The 22986-nt window shown below is 36.5% G+C and overlaps 3 protein-coding genes and 1 long non-coding RNA gene across 4 annotated transcripts; 1 reads left to right on the top strand and 3 right to left on the bottom strand.

The window, feature by feature from the left end:
• Positions 1–3014: 3014 nt before the first annotated feature.
• Positions 3015–5265, bottom strand: LOC137721325 (elongator complex protein 6). Its single transcript, XM_068460423.2, has 5 exons — positions 4957–5265; positions 4692–4761; positions 4098–4294; positions 3856–4002; positions 3015–3415 (listed from the first exon to the last, which is right to left on the bottom strand). Exons 1-5 carry the CDS (start codon positions 5170–5172, stop codon positions 3293–3295), a joined length of 753 nt encoding a protein of 250 aa, XP_068316524.2. The 5' UTR covers positions 5173–5265; the 3' UTR covers positions 3015–3292.
• Positions 5266–6802: 1537 nt separating this feature from the next.
• On the top strand, positions 6803–10100 carry LOC137720886 (putative serine/threonine-protein kinase PBL7). The gene is made up of 5 exons (XM_068460007.2): positions 6803–7143; positions 7805–7995; positions 8465–8654; positions 8877–9268; positions 9495–10100. Exons 1-5 carry the CDS (start codon positions 7044–7046, stop codon positions 9765–9767), a joined length of 1146 nt encoding a protein of 381 aa, XP_068316108.2. The 5' UTR covers positions 6803–7043; the 3' UTR covers positions 9768–10100.
• LOC148699063 (uncharacterized) lies at positions 9995–10748 on the bottom strand. Its single transcript, XR_015963299.1, has 2 exons — positions 10627–10748; positions 9995–10073 (listed from the first exon to the last, which is right to left on the bottom strand). It is a non-coding gene; the product is annotated as an uncharacterized LOC148699063 (long non-coding RNA).
• Positions 10749–10942: 194 nt separating this feature from the next.
• LOC137720706 (uncharacterized) lies at positions 10943–18517 on the bottom strand. The gene is made up of 18 exons (XM_068459809.2): positions 17978–18517; positions 17355–17424; positions 16477–17094; positions 16204–16389; positions 15979–16092; positions 15373–15431; positions 15068–15134; positions 14927–14978; positions 14742–14834; positions 14558–14641; positions 13993–14417; positions 13746–13807; positions 12793–12862; positions 12369–12449; positions 12173–12274; positions 11845–11966; positions 11551–11665; positions 10943–11412 (listed from the first exon to the last, which is right to left on the bottom strand). The coding sequence occupies exons 1-18, from the start codon at positions 18031–18033 to the stop codon at positions 11293–11295; spliced, it is 2496 nt and encodes an 831-aa protein (XP_068315910.2). The 5' UTR covers positions 18034–18517; the 3' UTR covers positions 10943–11292.
• Between the last annotated feature and the right edge of the window lie 4469 nt (positions 18518–22986).

Here is a 22986-nt window from a genome sequence, read left to right as displayed (position 1 = left end):
TAATTACATTCAGCAGTAGTTTGAGTTGCTTAGAGAGCTCATAACCTGCACCCCCGGTGTTAGTGCTCCCGCCCTGAGCAGGGCCCAGTCCTTCACGTGATGTTCACCTCCCGCACCCCATGCTCAGCTTGGATCCAAGCTAGGTGCACAGGCCTATCGTACATACCACATTAGGTGGTTCCGACTCGTAGGTGACCCGCGATTATTCGCACAGCTTTCACGTGATCGTAGCACTTATTTACACCCAGGCCTGTCGTACATACCATTTTAGGTGGTTCCGACTCGTGGGCAGGTTCAGATATTGAGATTTAGATTTGAGCTCTATATGCAGCCGTACAGGTCACGTTAGGTGACTCCGGCTGCCAGATTACATGATATTGATATGTTTATACCTGGGCACTTGCATATCGTTATGAGACTTCGGCATGGCATATTTTTAGAGCATATGGCATACCCTTGAACATGTTTGGCATGTTATACATACGTTTATATATTTATTTTCTGGGAAGTATACAGGTTTTACGGCGAGGGGTTAGAATGTATTTTGTTAAATGGTTTTCAAAGAGCTTGTTTTTGCCCACTCACGCTTTTGTTTTGCGCCCCTCCAGGTTCTAGTTGCTTAGCCGTTGCGGTGGTTTCCCTTGAGGGCTTTCCGGCGTTCTGACAGACACTCCTCATTGTAGGGTCGCCTTCGGGCGTACTACTGTTGTCGTTTTTGTTTGGGCTGCTATAGACCTGCTCTGAAATTGTATCTCACTTACTAGCACTTATTTTAGTACTTTGTATGCTAGTTTCTAATTATTCGTACTTTTATATTGCTACTTTATTAGCTTCCGCACGTGCACATGGCTACGTCACCTTCGTGTGACGGCCAGCACGCTCCGATCTCGGTCGGGGTGTGTCACTAATGGTTTGAGTCCAAAACACACTTCTCATGTTTTTTTTTTGGTAAGAAAGTAAAACACATGAATATAGCAGCTTCATGCATTTTTCATGGTTTTACTGCAAGGGAACGAAAATTATATATAAACTTGATAATTTTTAGTATAATTGGAGTAAGGATCGCTGAGAATATGAATTACTTATCAAAATATTACCGATTATCTAATCGTCTTGTGGGATATCGGGGATGTACTGTGAGATATCGGAGTGAACTAAAATTGTCCATTTAAGGCGTGTTTCTATATAGGGAATGTACATGGCGGAATGGGAGTCGTTCCTCATTCTTGATGATTCATTCGTTTACTAACACTTGGGAATGAAAAAAGTGTGTGGGACCCACTTACTAAAGGGAATCACACTCCCCAAGCTCCCGGAATTAAATTCTCGATATTGAGGTGGTAATTGAATTCCCCGAAATGAAGCCTATCAAGAATCCAGCTTTTGTACCAATATTACCCCCATAGTTTTTTTCTAATTCCAAAATACTCCTTGTGGTTTTACCTTCCAACTCCTCTGCAACCCCAGACCACTCGCTCAATCTTCTGTCTTTCCCAAATCTACCACCATGAACGGACACAGACACAATAACAACCGTACCGACTCATCAGCTTTCACAAGCACGTTGGATTGAACGGCGTTGCGAACCATGACGGGAGTAACCAAGAAAGCGGAGAGGGAGGGCATAGAGGAGAGAGATGGAGGGTTTCAGAAATGGGGGCTAGGGGCGGTGGCTATAGGGGTAAATGGGATGGAGGGCAAGGAAAGGCGGGGATGGGGGAGGGCTATTGCAGTTGGGAAATAAAGTCTTCATGATGAAGGGGTTGGTGTGGGGAAGACAGACACAGGGTTTTGGGTTGGGGGGGGGGGGGGGCAAATGGAAATAACCATCTTCTAACAAAAAGAAACCTCTTTAATTATTTTTTATATAGATAAATTTTGGTATATAAAATTAGTTTGATTATTATTTTATTTTATTTGAACAATAAATTCGTTTGATTAATTAGTATAAAAATAATTTATTTATATAAGGGTAATTTAGTAATCAAGCTAGTTTTAATTCTGATTCCAGTGAATTAGTAAACAACTTATATAGAACCAACATCATTCCTCTTCGATTTTAGACAGTTTTAGTAAACAACTTCAACAGAAATCTTACTCTACTCCCACTCCATTTCAATTCCTCCTTAATCCAATTCCTCTCAATCTGATTACGGATTAGTAAACACGTATTAGAGTCTATTTAGAGGATTCATTTTAATAATTTGGCAAAATTTAACAATAAAGAGGCACTATTACCTTTTCATTACGTCTCCTTTCAATAAACGTTGAGGGAAACAGTCAATTTGGATGTAAATATAGAAAGGGACAAAAAAGGCTCACCACTAATTCGATGACCAGACCAAAACACCACCAAAACTCTACCTGCCAATTTCGCTAAAAAAACCATGCAATCACAATTCTGCAAAGGAGGTGGATATATTCCAAATTCAACGTCCTTTTAACGTATCTTTAAAATTAAAAGGTAAATCCAAATCACATAACAATTACATTTGTTTATAAAAAAATATTTTCCACCTGATTATTGTGCCGGTATACGATATAGACCCATAGAAAAGAAAAAATAAATTAGTTTGATTAATTAGTATAAAAATAATTTTTTATATAAGGGCAATTTAGTAATCAAGCTAGTTTTAATTCTGATTCCAGTGAATTAGTAAATAACTTATATAGAACCAACATCATTCCTCTTCGATTTCAGACAGTTTTGGAAAATGACTTCAACAGAAAATTTATTTACTTCCATCTAATTCTAATTCCTCCTCAATCCAATTCCACTCAATCTGATCACGGATTAGTAAACACGTCCTTAGAGTCCATTTAGAGGATTCATTTCAATGCCGGTATACGATATAGACCCCATAGAAAAGAAAAAATAAAACGAAATTGTTTCCTATTGTTATCATCGTGATGCAAAGATGATGGGAATGAAACAAATTCATTTGATCCTTGGGATTATTGTGCCTAACTTAACCCTATGACCTAACTATGTCAGTCAAATGACAACAACAATGTGATGCAAAACATACGCTCTAATTGTTTACCAAAAGAAAATATGTGCTAATAATCCTCAAATGCTCATTGAGCATGTGCTAATTAACGATGATAAGAGTCGCATTCACAACCCATTTTATTTCGGTTTCAGGGCAGGTCGGGATGAGAATAACAACATTCATGTCGCCACATTAGTACAACCCGTAACGCAGATATACTTTCCACCATCCCAAGGGAGCCTCAATCGCTATATTCACCCACAATTTGAAATTCCTTAACAACGCCGCGTATATGGTCCTCAAGTCTTGCTTCCGGGATAGAAATACTCGACACCATTTTCCTTTACTTTGAATTGGAAATTCGACACCTTGTTTCTCGATCCCTCATGCCCATCATAAATCCCCCTGTTTTTAACTGTCAACTGCAACCAAGTACAACAATCAGGATCATAGCTCATGCATCCGTGCAGCAATGTAGGTATTATCTATAACTATTAGGGTGAACCTTTTGTGAAGTAATAGAGACTACAGTCGTAACTGGCAAGTCACAAGCAGCACGGTAGCAAGCAATACAAACGGACATAGTTCTCACAATTTTTCAATTTTTAACACCAATTTGTGAAGAGCAAAGAACAAGGATATCAAGAAAAAGGACCATGACACAAAAGCCCCAATCATACATATGAGCATAATATGGTTAACAAAACTAATTAGATTATCTGTTTTCATAACAACCAAAGACCCATAAAGTAAGCTATTAATCACAAATGAGAAGAGGGGACCATACAAGAATGATGTGACAGGATATAATTCCTAGCACTCTCCCTATGAAGAGAGACATAACATTTGTTTTCGCAAATACCTGCCCGTGCACATCTGAGGCTAACCCAGTGGCCAATGGTTCTGCCCTTATCAGAATGTCTGCTAGATGCTCCATCTGTAAAATAAGGGTAGGCTTCGCTGTGCCTGAATAGATATCCTCGTGATTGAGCATGATCAAAGAACAGCCCTGAGACAAGAAAAGGACACAAAATAAATAACAGAACAAAAGGAGTGGAAGCATGAAAGGCAGAGAAATTGAGACAGTTGCAAGCAATGCCTTACAGATTCTGATATTAAAGTGCAACAGTAATGCAGAAAGTCCAGCACAAGATTTGTAGATCCCTTAGCAGCCACCTCCATGAGGGAAATATCATCAATCATAACGGTGACAGAGTTGTTCTCTTGAGCTAAGGCACTTATAGTCTTTTGGATTTTCCCATACAAAGCAATTAGTCCACAATCACTGTTTTTCCCTTTGTCTGCATCACAATCGAATGAGATGATTTCTTGTCATGAATTTAATGATACAAAGAAACCCGATAATCCAACAATTTCTGAAAACCAATACTAACAACTCTTACACTTTTCTCTTAATGAACAAAGATTTATAAACCGAAATGGAACTACGGTTAACATCAGTCCTGCAGTAAATCCTACATCGCTTCAAATTACAGTGATTACAGCAACCTAAAGAAGATTTATTTATCTGCAGGTCTCTTATATGAGGGATCATTAACTAACTTTGAGCTACTCAGTACATGTAAATCGATAAGGACATGTCGGGGATTTGCATTGGGTGGAAAATTAATTAGTAAATAAGAGTAAGCCGGGGTGAGCCGGTATACTGAAGGACCATTTTATACCTGATTTTCTCACCTGGGCAGTCCATAAGCATGTCAAGAAAAAAGAATCTATTATTGTCCCTCTGTGCAGCCAAATTGCAACCCTGTTTCAGAAAACACATTCAAATTTTAGAAACCCCATTTTTATTAATGTAATGGAAAATAAATACAACAATTACTAATAAATGCTTAAACAAAGTAAATTAACACAAAAATTAGCAGCTAAACATGAAACTATGAACAATCAATCGAAAGTAAAAGTAACAGTTTAATTCTTTGTAAAGAGAGAGAGCGATTACGAGTCTTCGGAGGATGCGATCGTAGTGAGAGAAGGGGTGGGCGAAGGCAACAAAGACGACGGCGTTGGAGGTGGAGTGGGGAGACTGAGAGAGAGAGCGCTTGAGAATGTGGTGGAGGACGAAAGCGGCGCTAGTGGCGACGCAGTCTTCGAGGAGCACCACGCGGCGGCTGAGATGCCCTAGCGCTTCGTCCAATAAGCCTCCTCCCGTCTCCATCTTCGTCTTCTTCCTCGCAGTCAGCTTTTAGGGTTTAGGGTTTCTGAATTTCTGATTTCAACGGTTTGTTATGCAAAACTTGATTTCAACGGTTTTGGGCCTGCTACCCACTTCACCCGCGCCTTTTTTTTTTTTTTTTTTTACTATTTTATTATTATTATTATTTTTTTTTTTTTTGTTGGGGAAAAAGAATTAGAATTGTGATTTTCAACCCACTTTTTTTACTTTGTGTACACCTCTGTTAATATTATTCTAATTGCTCAATCTAATGACGACGAAATTAGAGGGGTGCGTATGAGGTGAGAAATGGTAGATGAAAATTATTTTTCAAAATTAATTATTTATGAAATGAATAGTAAGAAAATTAAAAAGAATTATCCAACAAATAGAACTTTCGAACTCAGGCACATAATAATTAAAGATTTGATTATTGAAAAACACCCATCGAATAGCTTGCTTTATGAGTTCAAGGAAAGTTATATAAGACTCACTTTAAAGTGCAAATAGAGAAAAATTGTATGTCAGACTCATAATTACTTTTTAACTTATCTCAATCTCTTTTTACTTACGTTACTACATCAATTGTATCTATTACCCATTCGTTGCTTTACACTAATTCAGTAAGGAATGTGTTATTGATACTCTAAAAATCTTATTCTACATTCTTCACAAGTGTATTTTTCTTAAAGTGTAGAACGAGAATTTTGGAATAGCAATAACAATTCCCTTCAATAAAAACTACTCAAATTTGCGTTATAGAAATTCAAATTCAAATCCAAATTCACCTTTTACTAATTCTTAAAGAAATCACCCAGAGGTAAATTTAACCCAAGTACTATTCATTTCAAATTACGACATGTTTAAACATAAATTCCTTGAAACGCGGTCAAAGTCACGTTGAAAATGATGTTTTTGAAATTGACATTATTATGCTTTTTTAAAATTTTTGTTCCAAGAAACTGGCCTTATTTTTTATTATTTTTTTAACAAAAAAACTGGCCTTATTTTTAATTTAATAGTATATTACCTTTCATATCCAGCTGTCCATTCTGCTTCTAGGTTTTTTTCCCCCACAAGTGAAAGCCAAATATTGTATTTAAAAAAGCAAAAAAGTGAAACCCAATTATTTGGTTTTGTATTTAATCATGAGATGTTAACTGTTTAGCTCGTGGATGAAATTTAAAATGCAACGTAAGGTCTGCCATTTAGTATTAAGATTTAGTAATATGTTTTTTTTTAAGTGAAAAATCTTAAATTTAAATTTTGTAAATAACAAGTTTCTAAGAAAAATTACTTTTGCATCGAATGACACGTTTGAAATTTTTTTATCATTTTTTTTAAATGTCATTATTGCTTTATTTGTTTACAAATATACCCTTGAAATAATTAGATGCGGATTTCATTTAGTTTGTAAACCTTTTTATTTGAAGGGTGTTTTTGTTCAAAACTTTTTGGTGAAGCTCGTGATCCCAAAATAGGATTCTAACTTTCTAATAGTACATATATATTGTTGTATATATATAAAAAAAAATTGTTACAACGTGAGCATAACTACATTAATTAACGAACGTATTTTCCCGGTGCATCACATCAGAATTACAATTGTTATCTTCATTAGTTGCCAATTGTCATCATGTTTTGGAGTAAAGTGGTCACTTGAGGCTGAGCTGAGTCAAAGCAAAACAATGGAAATACTGAGATTCTGTGGGATGAAATACAAATTCAGGAAAACTACAAGGGCACCCTTGCAAAAAAGGGTTTTCAAGAATTAAAAGTATATAATGGGAATGAACAGGTCTGTGAGAATTTAACCAACTCTGCCTCTCAAGCAACACAAAGGTTAAAAATCGGTAAGAGGTGGAAGAAAAGCCATGAGTTGGTTCCTGTGTTCTGGCAAATTAAGCAGAAAAGCTGCAAAGAAGAAGAAGCTCAAGAATAACAAGCCACAAGATCAGATCTCATCAATTTCAGGTAACATTTCTGGAAATATTCTAAAGACCATTTTTTCAGAATTTTTTACTGTTTGGAAGATGCTTGAAGATTTGAGCTTTGTGAGCCAATGTGTGCTTTTTTTTACCGCGTTGAGTTACTGTTGATGAATGCAGGAATCCCATTTTTGTAATTGCTTGAATCTAAGTGTATGCGATCCCTTTTGAATATTGGCATTGTCGGGAATAATGTGGGTTTGTTTGTTGTCATGTGGCATTTGGCACTCTGGGTTGGATTTACTTTGGTGTTTAGCATTCACAGTTATTGGGAAAGAGTTACTTTCGATTTTTAACCATAAAGTTGTGTTCTTTACTGCACTGGGTTTTCTACTGTTGCTAACCATTTTTGTTTAATCAAACCAAAATCATTAGTTTCTGTGTGTTTTTTAGTCAGAGAGATGGCTTAAATGTTTACTTTTGATCAGGAAGAAAAAACGTGGAGAGAGATAGAGGGAGAGAGAGTGTGAATTTATGATGAGTTCACTCGATTACTCGTTCATTTTTTCAAAACTCTGAATGATGGTAATTAGTACTAGAAACTTTTTGGATCATTATGCAATCGAAGTTTGGTTTGAATTTTATTACACAGTGAACTGTTTTTGCATTGTTGTTTATTTACCTTTCGCATTTGTTCTTTTACTTAGAACAACTGAAGGCAAATTTGGGACCATCTGTAAAGGAGGCTCCTAAGGATGGAGGCCCCGGTCACATTGCAGCACATACATTTACATTTCGAGAATTGGCAGCAGCAACAAAGAACTTTCGAGCAGATTGTATTTTAGGTGAAGGAGGTTTTGGTCAAGTATATAAAGGGCGCTTGGAGAGCACTAATCAGGTTCTTTTCAAAGCTTTGACGATCAACGACATGAAAAATTATATTACCTGTCTTTCCTTTTTACAATTCTTTACGCCTTTCATTTCCCATTCTCAACCTCACCTTAACTGTAAGATTTATTTCTTGCATCGTAAATTTTGATTTCTAAAATTAAACTTTATTTCATATGATGTACTTACATATTATGATTTTTATATGCTTTGATAAAGTAGAGTGTTACAAAGGATGACCGAAGTAATATTGTTTGGTGAAAGACCGGAAAGGTTTTGAGTGTGGCACTAAGCCTAATTCTGGGTGGTCTCCAATTTGATAAGATCCAATTCACTTATCGCTGCAGATAATAGGGATGTACTCATGTCTACTGTCGTTGATATTTTTCCGTCTGTCCTAGAAGTTCGTTTGTTGTTGTATCTTTGACTTCACATGCTTTGCTTGTGGTAGGAGCTGAACCTTGTTCCTTTTGGTGTAGGTAGTGGCCATAAAGCAACTTGATTCCAATGGGCTTCAAGGGAACAGGGAATTCCTTGTCGAAGTATTAATGTTGAGCCTACTTCACCATCCCAATCTTGTGAACTTAGTAGGCTATTGTGCTGACGGGGATCAGAGGCTTTTGGTATACGAGTACATGCCATTGGGATCTTTGGAAGACCATCTGCACGGTATATACAGCAGTAACAGCACTTGAAGCCATTATTTCTTTGCTCGAAGTTCATAATTTGATGTTGCAATAGAATGCAAGCTAACACGTTATTACCATGTCATGGCATGTTCAATGTGTCCGTGGTCATATGGTGCTTAAGCACCAATTTTATTTTTCCGTCTAACTTCTATTTGGTATCTTTTAACGTTGTTAATGACTTTTATTTATCGCCATATGCCAGATCTACCGCCAGACGGAAAACATCTTGACTGGAACACGAGAATGAAAATAGCTGCTGGTGCTGCAAAGGGCTTGGAGTATTTGCACGACAAAGCTAGCCCCCCTGTTATTTATCGTGATCTTAAATGCTCAAACATTTTACTTGGTGAAGGATACCATCCTAAGCTATCGGATTTTGGCTTGGCAAAGTTGGGTCCTGTGGGAGATAATACTCATGTTTCCACTAGGGTGATGGGAACCTATGGATATTGTGCCCCTGAATATGCAATGACTGGTCAGCTCACATTGAAATCAGATGTATACAGCTTCGGGGTTGTTCTTCTGGAAATCATTACCGGAAGAAAGGCAATTGACATTTCCAGGGCTGCCGGTGAACAGAATTTGGTCACATGGGTAAGAGAGTTGTGTCTTCTTCTTTGCTTTTGTACATTTTATTTTCTCTGCTAATATGAAAACATATGAAGATTGCTTGGAACACTCAAATGAGTTTCGTATGAGGTTGCAATTAACAACTGCAATATTTTATGAGTGAAATCAACAATAGGAAGGACAAGCTATTTCTTGCTAAATGGCAGTCTCGACTCTTGTGAACTTTCTGCTCATAAACTCTTTGTCGCAGGCCCGTCCCTTGTTTAGAGATCGGAGGAAATTTTGGCAAATTGCTGATCCAATGCTCCAAGGTCAGTATCCGGTGAGGGGAATGTATCAAGCTCTTGCCGTGGCTGCAATGTGTGTCCAGGATCACCCTAATATGCGACCTGCCATAGCGGATGCAGTGACAGCCCTTAATTACCTTGCTTCCCAAAAATATGATCCTGAAGCACGGCAATCACACAGCTCTCACACAGCATCGTCCACTCCTAGGTCTAGGAGGGAACTTTTAAATTCATAAGATAAGTCTTAGTCGACACAGTTCCATCTTCGGAAGCTTGTGATGAGAGCAAGGTTGTTGTCACCAATATAGCCGTCGTGTTTCCCTTCCGTAGTGGGGTTTTAGTTGTGATTCAGAAGTCATTTTGTTTGGAGCTGAGTGGTATTTTTGTTGGCTGTAAATGCAATGTTGCCTGTTTATCGGAATTTCGCTCACTCCGGTAGCTGGTGCGGTGGTCGCTCCCCCGCTTTTCCTGTTTTTCTTTGCTTCCTCCTCCGCCCGTTTCTTTCACTCGCCTTATACAAGATTCTTTGATTTGATGTACAACTGAGCAATAAGAATTTTTTGTCGAAATTGGCCTCCCAATAGAACCATAGAAATGTATATTTGATAATTGTAGCAATGGTCCCCCAACTGGAACTCAATTGGAGGAATGGTCTCTCAACTAAAAATCTTTCACCATTGGTCCTTAACTCATCAAAACGTGCAACTATGGTAATTTTCGTCAACTTTGTTAGAACTTCGTCAAAATGAGCTAGAATTATATTAAAGTTGAGAGACCATTACTCCAATTGGGTTTAAGTCGAGGGACCATTTTTCCAATTGGGTTAAAGTTGAGCGATTATTGATATAATTTTCTCATTTGGTTTTTAATATTTACCTTGATTAAGCCTTGCATGTGTGACATGTGATTCATTTTGACCGAAGTTCTGATAGAGTTGACAAAAAGGAACTGCATGTTTTGATGAGTTAAGGAATCAATGATCATGAATTTCTAATTGAAGAACTATTATTCCAATTAAATCAACGTTAATGCACCATTACTACAATCTCCTCAAATCATTTATAGGAATTTTACAGATTTTGGTGAATGCATTACCTCATCCTGTGCAACTGCATGGTTATTGATTATCACTTCCATTGTCTCCTACACTCGCTTGGTTTCTGTCCCCTTTTTTTTTATTCAACCCAAGAGCTAAAAAAAAGTGCACGAGAAGAAAAGAAAAAGAAAATGCGGAAATCACTCTGCCAACATTTTCAGACAAATTTGCCCCTGCTCAAAATTAGTAAATGAACCATTATTAGTCTCATATTACATATTGAACAGTAAGTAGCAAAGAGATGGACTTCGTGTGGTGCTACTTTCACCCAAAAACGTTAATTTTGAGAGAGAGAGAGAGAGAGAGAGAGAGAGAGAGAGCAACATTACTACATTTATCTGCTCAAAAGAGAAAAGAAGAGGAACTGTACATTTCGAAAAGTCATACAAATACAAGAAGGATAACGAACTCGACGAAAATTATACACCTATGTAAACCATATATCATCCATATTTTCTACATTTTCTTCTTCCTCCCCTACATTATTATTACCACTACTTAATGAAAAATCAAACAATGAATGGATAAAAAATTACATGCGAAACTATATCTCCCTGGACCGACGGACACAGAAAAGCATACTACCAAAGCTTTGCACATTTGAGTAATAGACCATCGGGCACCGAATATCTGTAGGGATATATCAATAGATACTTTGCTCTGCTCTATTCTTTATCTTCCGCTTTAACGACATTCGTCTCTTTTACTTCTGCTTCCGCAGTGGGGCTCTGTCCTTCACTGGCAGACTTGCCATCATTTGGCTCCTCACTGTTAGCAGGTTTTCCCTGGTGCATTCAATAGGTGATATTAACCGCAAATAATATGGAAAGATACCGGTGATCTTAGTCAAACGACCTATTAATCGTATTCTCCTACTGTTTGTCACACAAATGTTAGATGTCAAGGGTGCAAGAAGGGCTAACCTTGTTCCGGTCGCGCCAGCCAAGGCCAAATGGTCGACCAAGCAAACTAATCTTTCTAGCAGGAATTTCTTGTGTCAGCTGCTCTTGATTGCTTTGTACTGGTGAAGATACAGATCTGCAAAACAACCTTTTACTTCAATTTCCACCTACCGAAAGCTGAACAACCTTTCATATATCTACGCCACAACTAAAGGAAGGACTAAATCAAGGTAGATACGAACAAAACCAAGAGTGAAATAAAGGTGATCGAGTAACTTTCAACAATGAATAAAATAAGACTGCAGAGATTGTTACCGTGGAGATTGTGCTTTCACTTGACCAGATTGGTATTGCAAAGTAGCCTCCAACATTGATTCTGCCATAACAGCTCTCTTCTCCATTTCCGCAAGCGCAGCAGTGGCCTCTTCATACTTCTCCTGCAAGAATGTGTTTACAATTTATAAAATAAGAATAAAAAGTATTGACCTGAAATTTTTTCACTCTGCAGTTGGAGAATAGTTTGGTAAAACTACATGCGTTGAATTAGTAAACTAATCTTATACATGTGGTTCTAAAATCTAACATAATAGTTTTTCATTATTACATAGAAGAACGAGTCAGATATATGGTTTATCTAGGCAACCTGAAGCACTTGAGCAGCATATCTCTGTGCTTCTGCATCTTGCTCAGAAAATCTGCGAGCATCTTCTGTTAGTTTCTGCTCTTGCTCTACTCGCATTAAGACCTGTAAGATAGGAAGCAATCTTTCACTGCTCACAAACCCAGAACCAGTATGGAAAAGACAGAACTCCCAATGACAAAGGACGAGGAGACAAAACCTGGAGCATGACGCTCTCCTGTTCCTGCTTATCAGAAAGGGCTCGGCGAAGCTCAGCAACCTCTTGCTCTAATTGCTCAACCTGATGAAGCGAGAAACTCCGTGTGAAATATCTTTACTAGTAACTTTCCAAGTACAAGGACAAATAAATGAGAATTCCACAATAGAAACAAAGATGTGTAGTTGATGCAATAAGCCAGTGAAAGATCTGATCTCAGAGCATATGAGCTACTCATTTAATCATCATAACTAAAATGCTTTGTTGCCCTAATATTAGATGTAGCAAGTAATAAACAAGTTTTGCAGTAACATATCTAAAATTATTCACCAATGAAATGAGGCAGATTCACAAAAGAAATAAATATATAGAAAACCATCTCTTTCATTAACAAATTAAGCTATGCATAAAAGTTTCTTGGATGTACCCTGGCACTCAGTTGCCGACGATTATCTTGCTTGACCATCTCCATCAATGCTGTCTCCAGCTCCTCAGCTCTGAAAATTTGGGAAAGACCCAGAATATCAGCATTACTTTGGAACAATAATCTGGCTCAATAACAATCACATTTGTTACTAGATTTAATAGTTTTTACTGAAGCATAGTGTGAAAGATTAGAAATGGTCCTAGAAACATTAGTAATGGTCGTCAAACTGTTTAGATATTTGTACTCTTGTGAATGTAGGTGTCAATTGATGCGTAATTAACATAAAGATTTGGCATAAATCTAAGGAAAATAAAATATTTCAACTTAAGGATTTTATCACTAGTTTAGAAAGCTAGTTTCCTATGTGATATTTCAGGATTCCATGGAATCACACAAAGCTGCTTCATTTAACGGTGGTCGGGATAATGTTGAGAATGATCTGTTAATGGAAGTAAAATTAGCAGGAGGTTCATAGAAGAAAAGTTAAATGTCTAAGCAATCAAGTATGTTCCCAACAAGTTTCTAGCACTTCCAACTAAGGACATTTTCACACAAAAACAACTCCATAGGCTCCTGTTGTTCATAATGAGGGCTTCAATGAATGGTTATAATAGTGTTTGCAGAAACCATCATACGATGGTTGGACTTGAAGACTGCAATGAATGGTCGTAAAGTGTTTGACCCCAAAATCCTAGATGCCCTTGAATGGTCAAGATTAAAACCAACTATGAAGTAAATATAAACTATTTTTCTTTTTGAAATTTCTTGGCTTACATTTTTCCTTCCAACCTATCAAAATGAGCTATTTTTTATAAGTATTTAACCAATGCATTGGGGAAATTGAGAGTCACATTGGCATCCAACATATCAAAAAGGAGTATTCTGTTAAGTGAATATAGATTTTACAAGGATAAAACAAACAAACAAAAACCGCTTAACACCATAATATGAACCTGAGTTCAGCAGATCTTTTATCCTCCAGCAGCTTGCATAATTCAACCTTCAACCATACCACCTGCACGAAGAACGTAATTTAAATCTCAAAGTTTGATTATGAGGAAAATATTTCAACAACCAGCCAAAAAAAAGTTAATGCAGATTAAGTGGCAACCCATGGACAGAACAAAATGCACTCCACTACTTTGGCAAACAAAAGAAGATTATAATGAGGGTGTGGTTGCGTTGAAAAGAAATAGCAACCTGTTCATGAAGATCTGGAACGGAATCTAATTCCCCATTTCCAGTCAGGCTAATAAGAATTTCATCTGCATTAGAGGACCCAGACTCTGAACGAGATAAATCACCATTTGTCTGTGAATTGACCAACCGTTCTGCTTTCTTTGCCTCTATTGTCAATGATTTAGGACCTTGCTTAAAATTATAAAGCTTAGATGCTAGACCCTGAGAATCTTTCAAAGCCTGAAGTCCCTTTGATCTTTCATCAATAGCGACAATTACAGCTGGCCGATGTTTATTTCTCAGCTCTTGTAATCTAGTTTCATTTACATTTTGGTAACCCATGCAAGCTGTCAATACCAGTTGACTGCTATCGAATGTAGAGCCAGCCAGTGATTGCAGAAGAGTGACTGCATCTCCAGCATCCTTAGTAGTAACCAGTGCAGGGCCTACACGCAACTGAGCCAAATTAAGTTTCATAAACCAGAGAAGCCTACAGGCCACATGGTACTATATTCATATTGAATATCCATATTATATGCAATTTTTTCTTTGAAAAAAGGGAAAATAAATCTGTTTTATCCAGTACCATATAACTCCATCAAGGCAAGTGCTGTTCTGAACAGCATCACGCGGTTCCCCTCAAAAAGAAGAACGTCCCAGACCCGAAGAACTGAAGTCAATAGGAAGCAATCATATTAGAGGGTAGGCTATAAGATGTACCTATAAAAGAAAAGTTAGTTTTAATTACAAAGACACATATAAAACCTGACCACTTTCCCATGGAAGCATATTCATGAAAATGGTAAGGAACCATGGCCCGGTAACCCATGCCACCTGCACTCCCAGGTAACCTAGATGGTTGACTGCAATGTGATTAAGGGTGACATTAAGTGATCACTCAACAAATATATAATACAAAGAGAAGCATCTACTGTGTACATAATAATATACAAACCCAATTTAGGAAATCTCTCATGCACCAACTCCTCAAAAACAAGTTGATCCACCTGGTAAAATACAGATCATCAGTATATGTCTAAATGTCAACCATCTGCAGTTATACAGTAACATGGTTTTCACAATTTCGTTAATGTACCTGAGATTCTATCATTTCCTCGGAGTAATAGCCATCAAAATAATCATCTAAGAGCCCCATTAAAGCCCTGAAAGTTTTGCCAATTTTGTCATTACACAAATCCAAACAAGTGTAAACAGTTCAAATGTAACCATATGCAACAAAAACTTCTAAATTTAAAGGACAATTGTTATTCCTTTCAAAAGAAAACTCTGCTCTCTAATTTCTTCAAGCTAAGCCTCCAAAATTAAGTCAAGTAATGACAAACAAAGGTGATTATCCTTTTGGGGAAGTTAATAAACAGCAAATCAAGTTTCAGATCTTACCAAAAGGCATTTTCTTCAGGCATGAGAAGTAGTAATAAGCCAGCAAAAAAATTCATGGCCTGCATGTAGAAGCCCAACAAGCATTAAAGTCAGTTAGAAGTGAAACAAAGAAAATAATTGATAACACTGGTTAAATTTAAACACAAATATTGACGCATTACAATCACTCAAATATTGAAGGGGGTTCAGTTACAGCTCCATCTAAGTCATATCCATAACCCTCGGTAAGATGCAGACTTAATGTAACAAATAACGTTGAAATTTAGAAGTTAATATAAGGCTAAGATTCTCTGTGGATCACAAATTAATCCTATAGCCTTTAAGGCCTAAATTGGCCAGATCCTGTATTCATTAAAACTACTCCATTCACAATAAACTTATAAACTTATAGAAACCCATAACCTATTTGTAAGATGTTGTTCATAAATACATAAATCAAACTCATGAGCATTACAGTCTCGGTATAATTGTACAAATCCCAAAAGTGTCATTTCACGGAAAAACAAAGTACTATTTTGATCCTCGAATTTCATGGCCAATTACAGTAATGGCAACTTTACAACTTAGCAGTTACCTGAGCATAGAACATGTTCCAGAACCAATTACCTGACAGTACCCAACAGTGGGATTGTGTCGCGCATATGCAGTAAGCAAACGCCTCAAAGCATTTCTACCATCTTCATCAAGAGCAGGGTGACCTGGAAATGTTCGAGGTAGATCCTGGAAATCAGATCATTGCCAATAAGTTAATAACTTTAGTTGATAGTTCTTTTCAAATAAAGGAGCAGCCATACTGAAGACAAAAGTTTTTTATATAAAGTAGTGGACAACCTTCTCAATCTGCCCTTTCCATTTTTCAGGTACAGATACAGGATCTGTTGTTGACAATTTGCTATCACTGTCTGATTCCGAGCTATGTTTTTCCACATCACTACCAGCATTAGTTTCAGAAGCTAGCAGATCCTGGTAATAGTTATCCGCGCGCCGTGCCTTCACACCCACAAAGGCTTGCCAAAGCTGAAAGTTGGAAGTAAGCAATAATCATGTTTACTCATTATAATGAAATTCGCGAAATAAAAAGAGATAAAATAATTAAATATGCACCTCTCCCCTGAGAGCCATTGGCACTCCCCCACGAACAAGAACCTCCAATTCCTCTTTCCAAGGAAATAAAGATTCTGAACCAACTGTGTAAGAAGCAGCACCGGTTGCAGATGTACTCAGACTGTCACTCGAAGGGACATCTTGAACTGGGTCTGACCTCTCCACATCATAGAACTCATCCTCGGAATCCTCCTCAGATGCTCCTTTTGGGGATCTAGCCTCTTGAATAGAAGTAAGTGGCTTCCCAGTTCCTGTGTCCTGCTCATGCTTTGATAAATTGTTCTTCTTCTTCTTTATACGAATACTCATCAGATTCTCAATGGCATGAAGGGATGGTCTAATCTCATTCCATATTTGGATGCCATGAGCTTTTTTGTCATTAGCTGCCAGTTCCTCCTTGTCATTGTCGCTTTTGGTTGGAGAATCAGAACCTGTCTTCTGGTCACTTAAATCATCACCATCAACACCCTTTTCTGAATTGGAGTCTAGTTCTTTTGCTGAGGCTTCGACAAGCGAGTTATCTTGTCCCTTAGATGATCCATCTACTGGCAATTCAGCAGACTCTGCTTGTAGTTCCAGGAAAGACTTCCACCTTTCTGATCTTTCCTCCTCCTCTTCCTGAAAACATATGTATATTAGAGCACAACATAGCTGGAATTTCTGATAAATAATTCACTCATCTAGCCTTCACTGTAAAAAGTGAAAACACTGGCCGAAGGAAGCCAAACACATTCTTTGTTTAGCTTCTCAGAATGTAAGAAACTAAACGAACATAGTTGTAAATTTAATGTTTGTTCTCTTTTCCATGATCATCAATTTTTATCATAAACCAAAACGAAACATGTCAAGATAGAAGAAAACAAAAAAAAGAACAAAACCTTGTAGATACTGGCATATTCTCGGTATCGTTGTACATGCTGAGGCCTCACAGCAAATCCATAAGCATCCCTGTCCAAACACCAATGCCTGTTCATTTGAAATCGCTACCGAAATAGAAATCTTCTTTCACAAACAACAAACATATCTAACCTTAAACATTACTACACCTCCATACTAATCAATCCACAATCATATCCCAAGCCAAACAGCCCAATTATGAATAACATCAAATCCAGAGCACGAAAACCAAAATTCCAAGCACGAATCGTGCTCGGGATACCTGTAACCGGCCTCGAGTCTCGATCGCAGACTCGGGCTCGACAATTCTAGTTCCCATAGCACTCGGCATTGCCTCAGATCAGTCTCAATCTAATTATATTACAAATCACACCGCATTTCACACTAAACAATCGAAAATCAACTCCCTCAATGCACTTACACAATCAAATAAACACACAAATCCTACCAAATTACACACTAATCAATCCAACGGTCAGGATCTTAATCCCCGAATCAACATATTTCTGCGAATCCAGCGAAGGAAGCAAAATGATGAGGATTACAGAAAACCTAGGAGGACGCGTGGCGGGAGAGAAGAGTAGCACAGAAGAAGAAGCGTTACCTTTTGTGCTCGTAGGCGCCGAGCGGGTTGAGCGAGACTTTGGCGGCGGATTTCATTTGTATCGGGTCCGGGTGAGCGCAGAGATCGGGTTTCGTTGCGCCGCGGCTGGGCCTTGATTTTCTGCAACTGAATTTTCAACTCAGCGTCTGTGCGTGGGAGGGAGGCGGTCAGAGAGAAGACTGGGTAGAAGTAGAGTGTGAGTTGGTTGATTGAGCAAGGAAGTTGGAGAGAGAGAGAGAGAGAGAGAGAGAGAGAGGGAGGGAGGGAGGGAGAGGGAGGGAGGAGAGAGGGGGGGCACATGCAATGAGGTGCGAAATTGCCGTGGCATTATTACATGTGCGCCATGTCTCTTACACGGAATCCGAGATGAGGGAGACGGGCTTATTTTCTGCAGAAGCAAGAGTAAATAGAAAGTTCAGTTTTTATTTTACTAAAATGGTTGATTTTGGTAAGCCACCTGTTCAATATGAATAGACGACATGATTCATAATGTTATGAACATAATATTAATAAACAACTAATGAAATACATCTTTGAAAGGCGCGTAAACTCGTGCAAAAAGACTAATATAATATAAATAGAACAATAACACTGTTTGTTTTAGTGCCAAACGTATCAAGAAATTAATATAAAAAAAATATAAATCGAAATCATGACGTAAATGTGAGAGTAAATACTTCCTCATCATGGTTAGAAACTTCTATTAAAAGAGGGAGAATTTTATTAAGGATTTTGGATAATTGGATTCACTTCACATAATTGTTTAAAAAGAGTTTTGAAAAATGGTGTTGAACTGTTTACCTAATTTCCTTGCTTTTCATAAAAGTTAATGCTAGAAATTAATTGTTTAAAAACAGTTTTGAAAATGGTGTTGAACTGTTTAACCTAATTTCCTTGCTTTTCTTAAAAGGTTAATGGTAGAAATTAAGTATGATGTTATGCTAGGAAATTGTATAAAGAAATTTGATTGTTTGCCTTATTTTTCCACGTGTTTTCCTTGTTTCCAAAAATTTGTTTTAGGAAATGGAAATTTTATTAGGATTTTTCGTAAAATATTTAATTATAATGTTATCTTTTATTACCGTCGAATTAGTTGACTTATAGCTCATACCCCATTTGGAGTTGTGTTTTTTTTCATAGAAAAGCTGATTTACTTTATAAAGTTTTTAATATTTTTTCAATTCCCGTTATAACTTTATTTATTTTTAGAAATAACATCATCTACTATTTTCTTATAATTTTTTTCGGTGACAAAAAGTTTAGAGGGAGGGGACTCAGGGGAGGCTACTCATCTCAAAACTATGGCATACCACAAATGAGGACTTACAGAGGGAGTTTTAACCTTTTTTTTCACACATACGCTATCTGTTAAATTTGAACTCATCACCTCTCCTTTTTCCAACTCACCTCCATCACCTTCTATCGATATCCACTTTCATCGCCTCCACAGCCGCCACCACCATCACGTAGAGTTATGAGTGGTGGCAAATTCATAATTTATTTTCTAACAAGTAAAATAACCTTGAAAGGATTTATCCGCAATTGGTGCGCTCCAAATGAGTAAGCAAAAGCAACCAAGGCGCCAAACATGGAGGCCCACCGTCATCATTCACACTTTATCCGTATGCAATGAGAGTATGCACTTCATTCGTATGCAATGTGGTGGCTTCGAAAATTACACTTGTAATTCAGTTAATCACGACAGTGCGTTCGTTATTTTCATTTGAGGTTAATTTATCTTACGAATAAATTAAAATAATTTTTTTCTATACAAGTAAAATTGATGAAAGGAAAATTAAATCAAACACCTCGAGTAAAGCGGATAAATACTCTTAATTAGTAACATACAAATTAGAACAGTTTAGACTCTAGAATGACAATGCAATGTTAAAAACTAAAACTAATGTGTTTTCACACACACCCTCTATCATGGTGGTGGAGATGAGTGGTTTACTTGCACCACGGTGTAGGTCCAAACCCTGTTGGTTCTCTAATCTAACATCTAGTCTGATAAATCTATTGTTTGACCAAAAAATCTATAAGTCACGACCACAAATATTTCAAAGAAAATTTTATATAAGTTAGTTACAAATAAGTATAAGAATGGCTTCACCTTGGAAGCCATCAAATTTTTGTCTAAAAATACTTGAATTTAAACAACAACATTAGATTAGTGGAAATTTAACAAAGGCGAGTGTCATTAATGGATTTTGTAATTTTTTTACTCGAAAAATGTTAGAGAGAGACAGTACTTTTATATTATATGTTGTAAAATATATTATATGTTGTAAAATAAGGAGATTGATGATTGAATTTAATGATTTAAAAAAATAAATTAAATTATCACTTAGCACATTATATAGTATATAATATACAAAATATCATGTAAATAGATGATTTATCTAATATTATTCTTTTTTATTTAGTTAATTTGTCATTTAGTACTACAATCTAGTGATATTTCTCTTTATTTGTAAGTAAGAGATCTTAGGTTTAATTTCCGTTAAAAATTAATTTAAAATCACATTATTACTAGCCTAACTTCACCCAATAATTTAGATAACATCGTTTGTAAAAAACTTGGTAAGACTGTGAGCTTCTCCTGTCGGCGAGAGGTTTTCCTTAAAGGACCTTTTTCTCGCAAATGCCAAATGTCCCTTATTTTTTATCCGATCCCACTCAAAGATTTCGTGTCGGTAGAAGACAACAAATTTGAGTACCCTTTATGCATGAACCTATGAAATTTGAGACATCATTTTTTTCTTATGAAGATATTTCTTGTTATGATTTCTTTGCAACTATTCCAAGCAACAACTATACATTATCGACACAAATTTGACAATTAAAATCCGATCAAAACCTTTTCTGTCACTGAATTAGCACTAATTAAATATTACGGTTAAATATTATTTGATACTGCATATGAGCATCTTCATAATTCTCAATTTTGTTCGAATAATTTTATTCGTGAGAACCTACTTGAGTCTTTGACATGTCGAGACTCGTTTGTTAAAAAGAAAAAAAAAAAAAGAAAAAAAAAAAAAGAAGACTGAAAAACTGTGTATTTATTTCCAATAAAGCCTAAAAACGAAATTAAAAATGTATTATGCTTTCAAATGAAGCTAAATTATTCATATTTACTTTTAATGCAAAATTATTATTTTTTTAATTTCGAGAAGGTTGCTTTTTCCTCCTTTGAAGTTACATGGACCTTTTACGAAAAGATTAACAGTGTTTAAGGCTTAAGATAAGCAACCGTGTCTACGTTATTGGGAGAAATATAATGGCACCAAGTGGCGGGTCATGCTGCTGCATATGGGGCTTTGGAATTTCCTCAGTTGATGATTGAGTAAAACTAAACGTGGGAGTTGTAATGATTAGCTAAATGCAGATGTAAATAATCACAACCTACCAATACCTATTTTTCCTTTGCACTTTCCTATTTGTAGTTTCATTTCGTTACAATTGTTAGTCCAATCCGTCGCACGGTACGAAATTCGGGATGTTTTGAAATTAGAGGATGTGCACAAAAATGCAACTACCGGGGAAGAGGAATAAAAAATATACCATATTTTACACACTACATTTATACCGTTTTTTATTAATTAAAAATTTAATATCAGGATGTCTCTTATTCTTCATTATCAATGCTATGAATCACGGTTGTTTGTCACAATCTCGTATTACTAATAACACTAACTCGTGAGCTAGGAATTGCAACACATTCCCACAAGCCAAAAGCAGCCTTGGAATTGTTATTCTCACTGAATAATATCAGATTTTCTTGTGTTTTGATTTAAAACGACAACGGATAAATAACTATACTTTAAGAGAATTAAATTAACCATTTAAATTGTTTTCTTTTAGAAAAGTAACATCACTGGCCTTTAAAAATAAAAGTGAGTGGGATTTTGCTGGCCCAATGGGACTGCTAAGATGGAGCCCAACATACGTGTTTAGTGATCCTTTGCCTCGGTTGAAATATATTTTGGAATGCACACCATTTTAAAAAAGGAAAACTAACGAAATATTAAAAAAAAAAAAATTTAATGAAAAATCTTTTTAAAGGTATAGTGAATAGTATAAGGGAAATGTATAAATGTGATTTTTTTGTTAAAAGTGAACAGTATCAAGAGTGTTTTTGTGACATCCCACATCGCCCAGGGGAGTGATCCTTAAATGTATATTCTCATCCTTACCTAGCACGAGGCCTTTTGAGAGCTCACTGGCTTCGGGTTCCGTAGAAACTCCGAAGTTAAGTTAGTAGGAGGTTAGAGCAATCCCATGATGGGTGACTCACTGGGCAATGTGGGATGTCACAGTTTTGTTAAAACTCCATTTTAAAAAACGAAAACAACTACAAAAACATTAAAAGAGGATCAAATTTTAATTAAGGAACACTTTTTTTAATTACAAATCTAAACTAAGAGGATGAGGATGATTTAAACCCAAAAGCAATGGTTTGAAGAGTAAGACGTTAATCATTATGACAATTCACCACTTTGTAATTAAAGAGTATTTACATCTAAAAAATCATGGTGAAGCAAAAAGCCTATGCCTTTCATTTTTGGAAAATTGGTTTAGTATCCCTTTACAAACCCACCAACCAAGAATAGCCCTGATCTCCAAATGTATCTCTTCTATCCCTCTCTAACGAAAATGCCTTCAAGTTCATATATTATCGACATGATATTAATACATTACTAAAAAAATATTGATAAATAATCGACACAATATTAATATTTTTTGTCAAGGGGCCAGTAGAGATTGTATTTTAAAAGCATAGTTAATTTTGATTGGTATTTTATAAACGTGCTAGTAAGCCCAATCTCCCCTTTTTTTAATGATGTTATCTTTTATCTTTTCACCAAAATAAGGAGAAAATTATAGGCTTTGTGCTTCACGACAGAGGCAACTTCACACAACAACCAAGCTTTCGAGGGATCAAGCTTTTAAGGTTCTACCAAAGATTTTGGACCAAGAAAACAGCAAGAAGAAACACCTTGAGG

This window comes from Pyrus communis, chromosome 1, assembly GCF_041283825.1.
Source record: "Pyrus communis isolate YQ-2024b chromosome 1, ASM4128382v1, whole genome shotgun sequence".
Taxonomy (NCBI): domain Eukaryota; kingdom Viridiplantae; phylum Streptophyta; class Magnoliopsida; order Rosales; family Rosaceae; genus Pyrus; species Pyrus communis.
The sequence above is the reverse complement of the archived record's forward strand: the minus strand, read 5'-3'. Positions and strand labels throughout refer to the sequence as shown.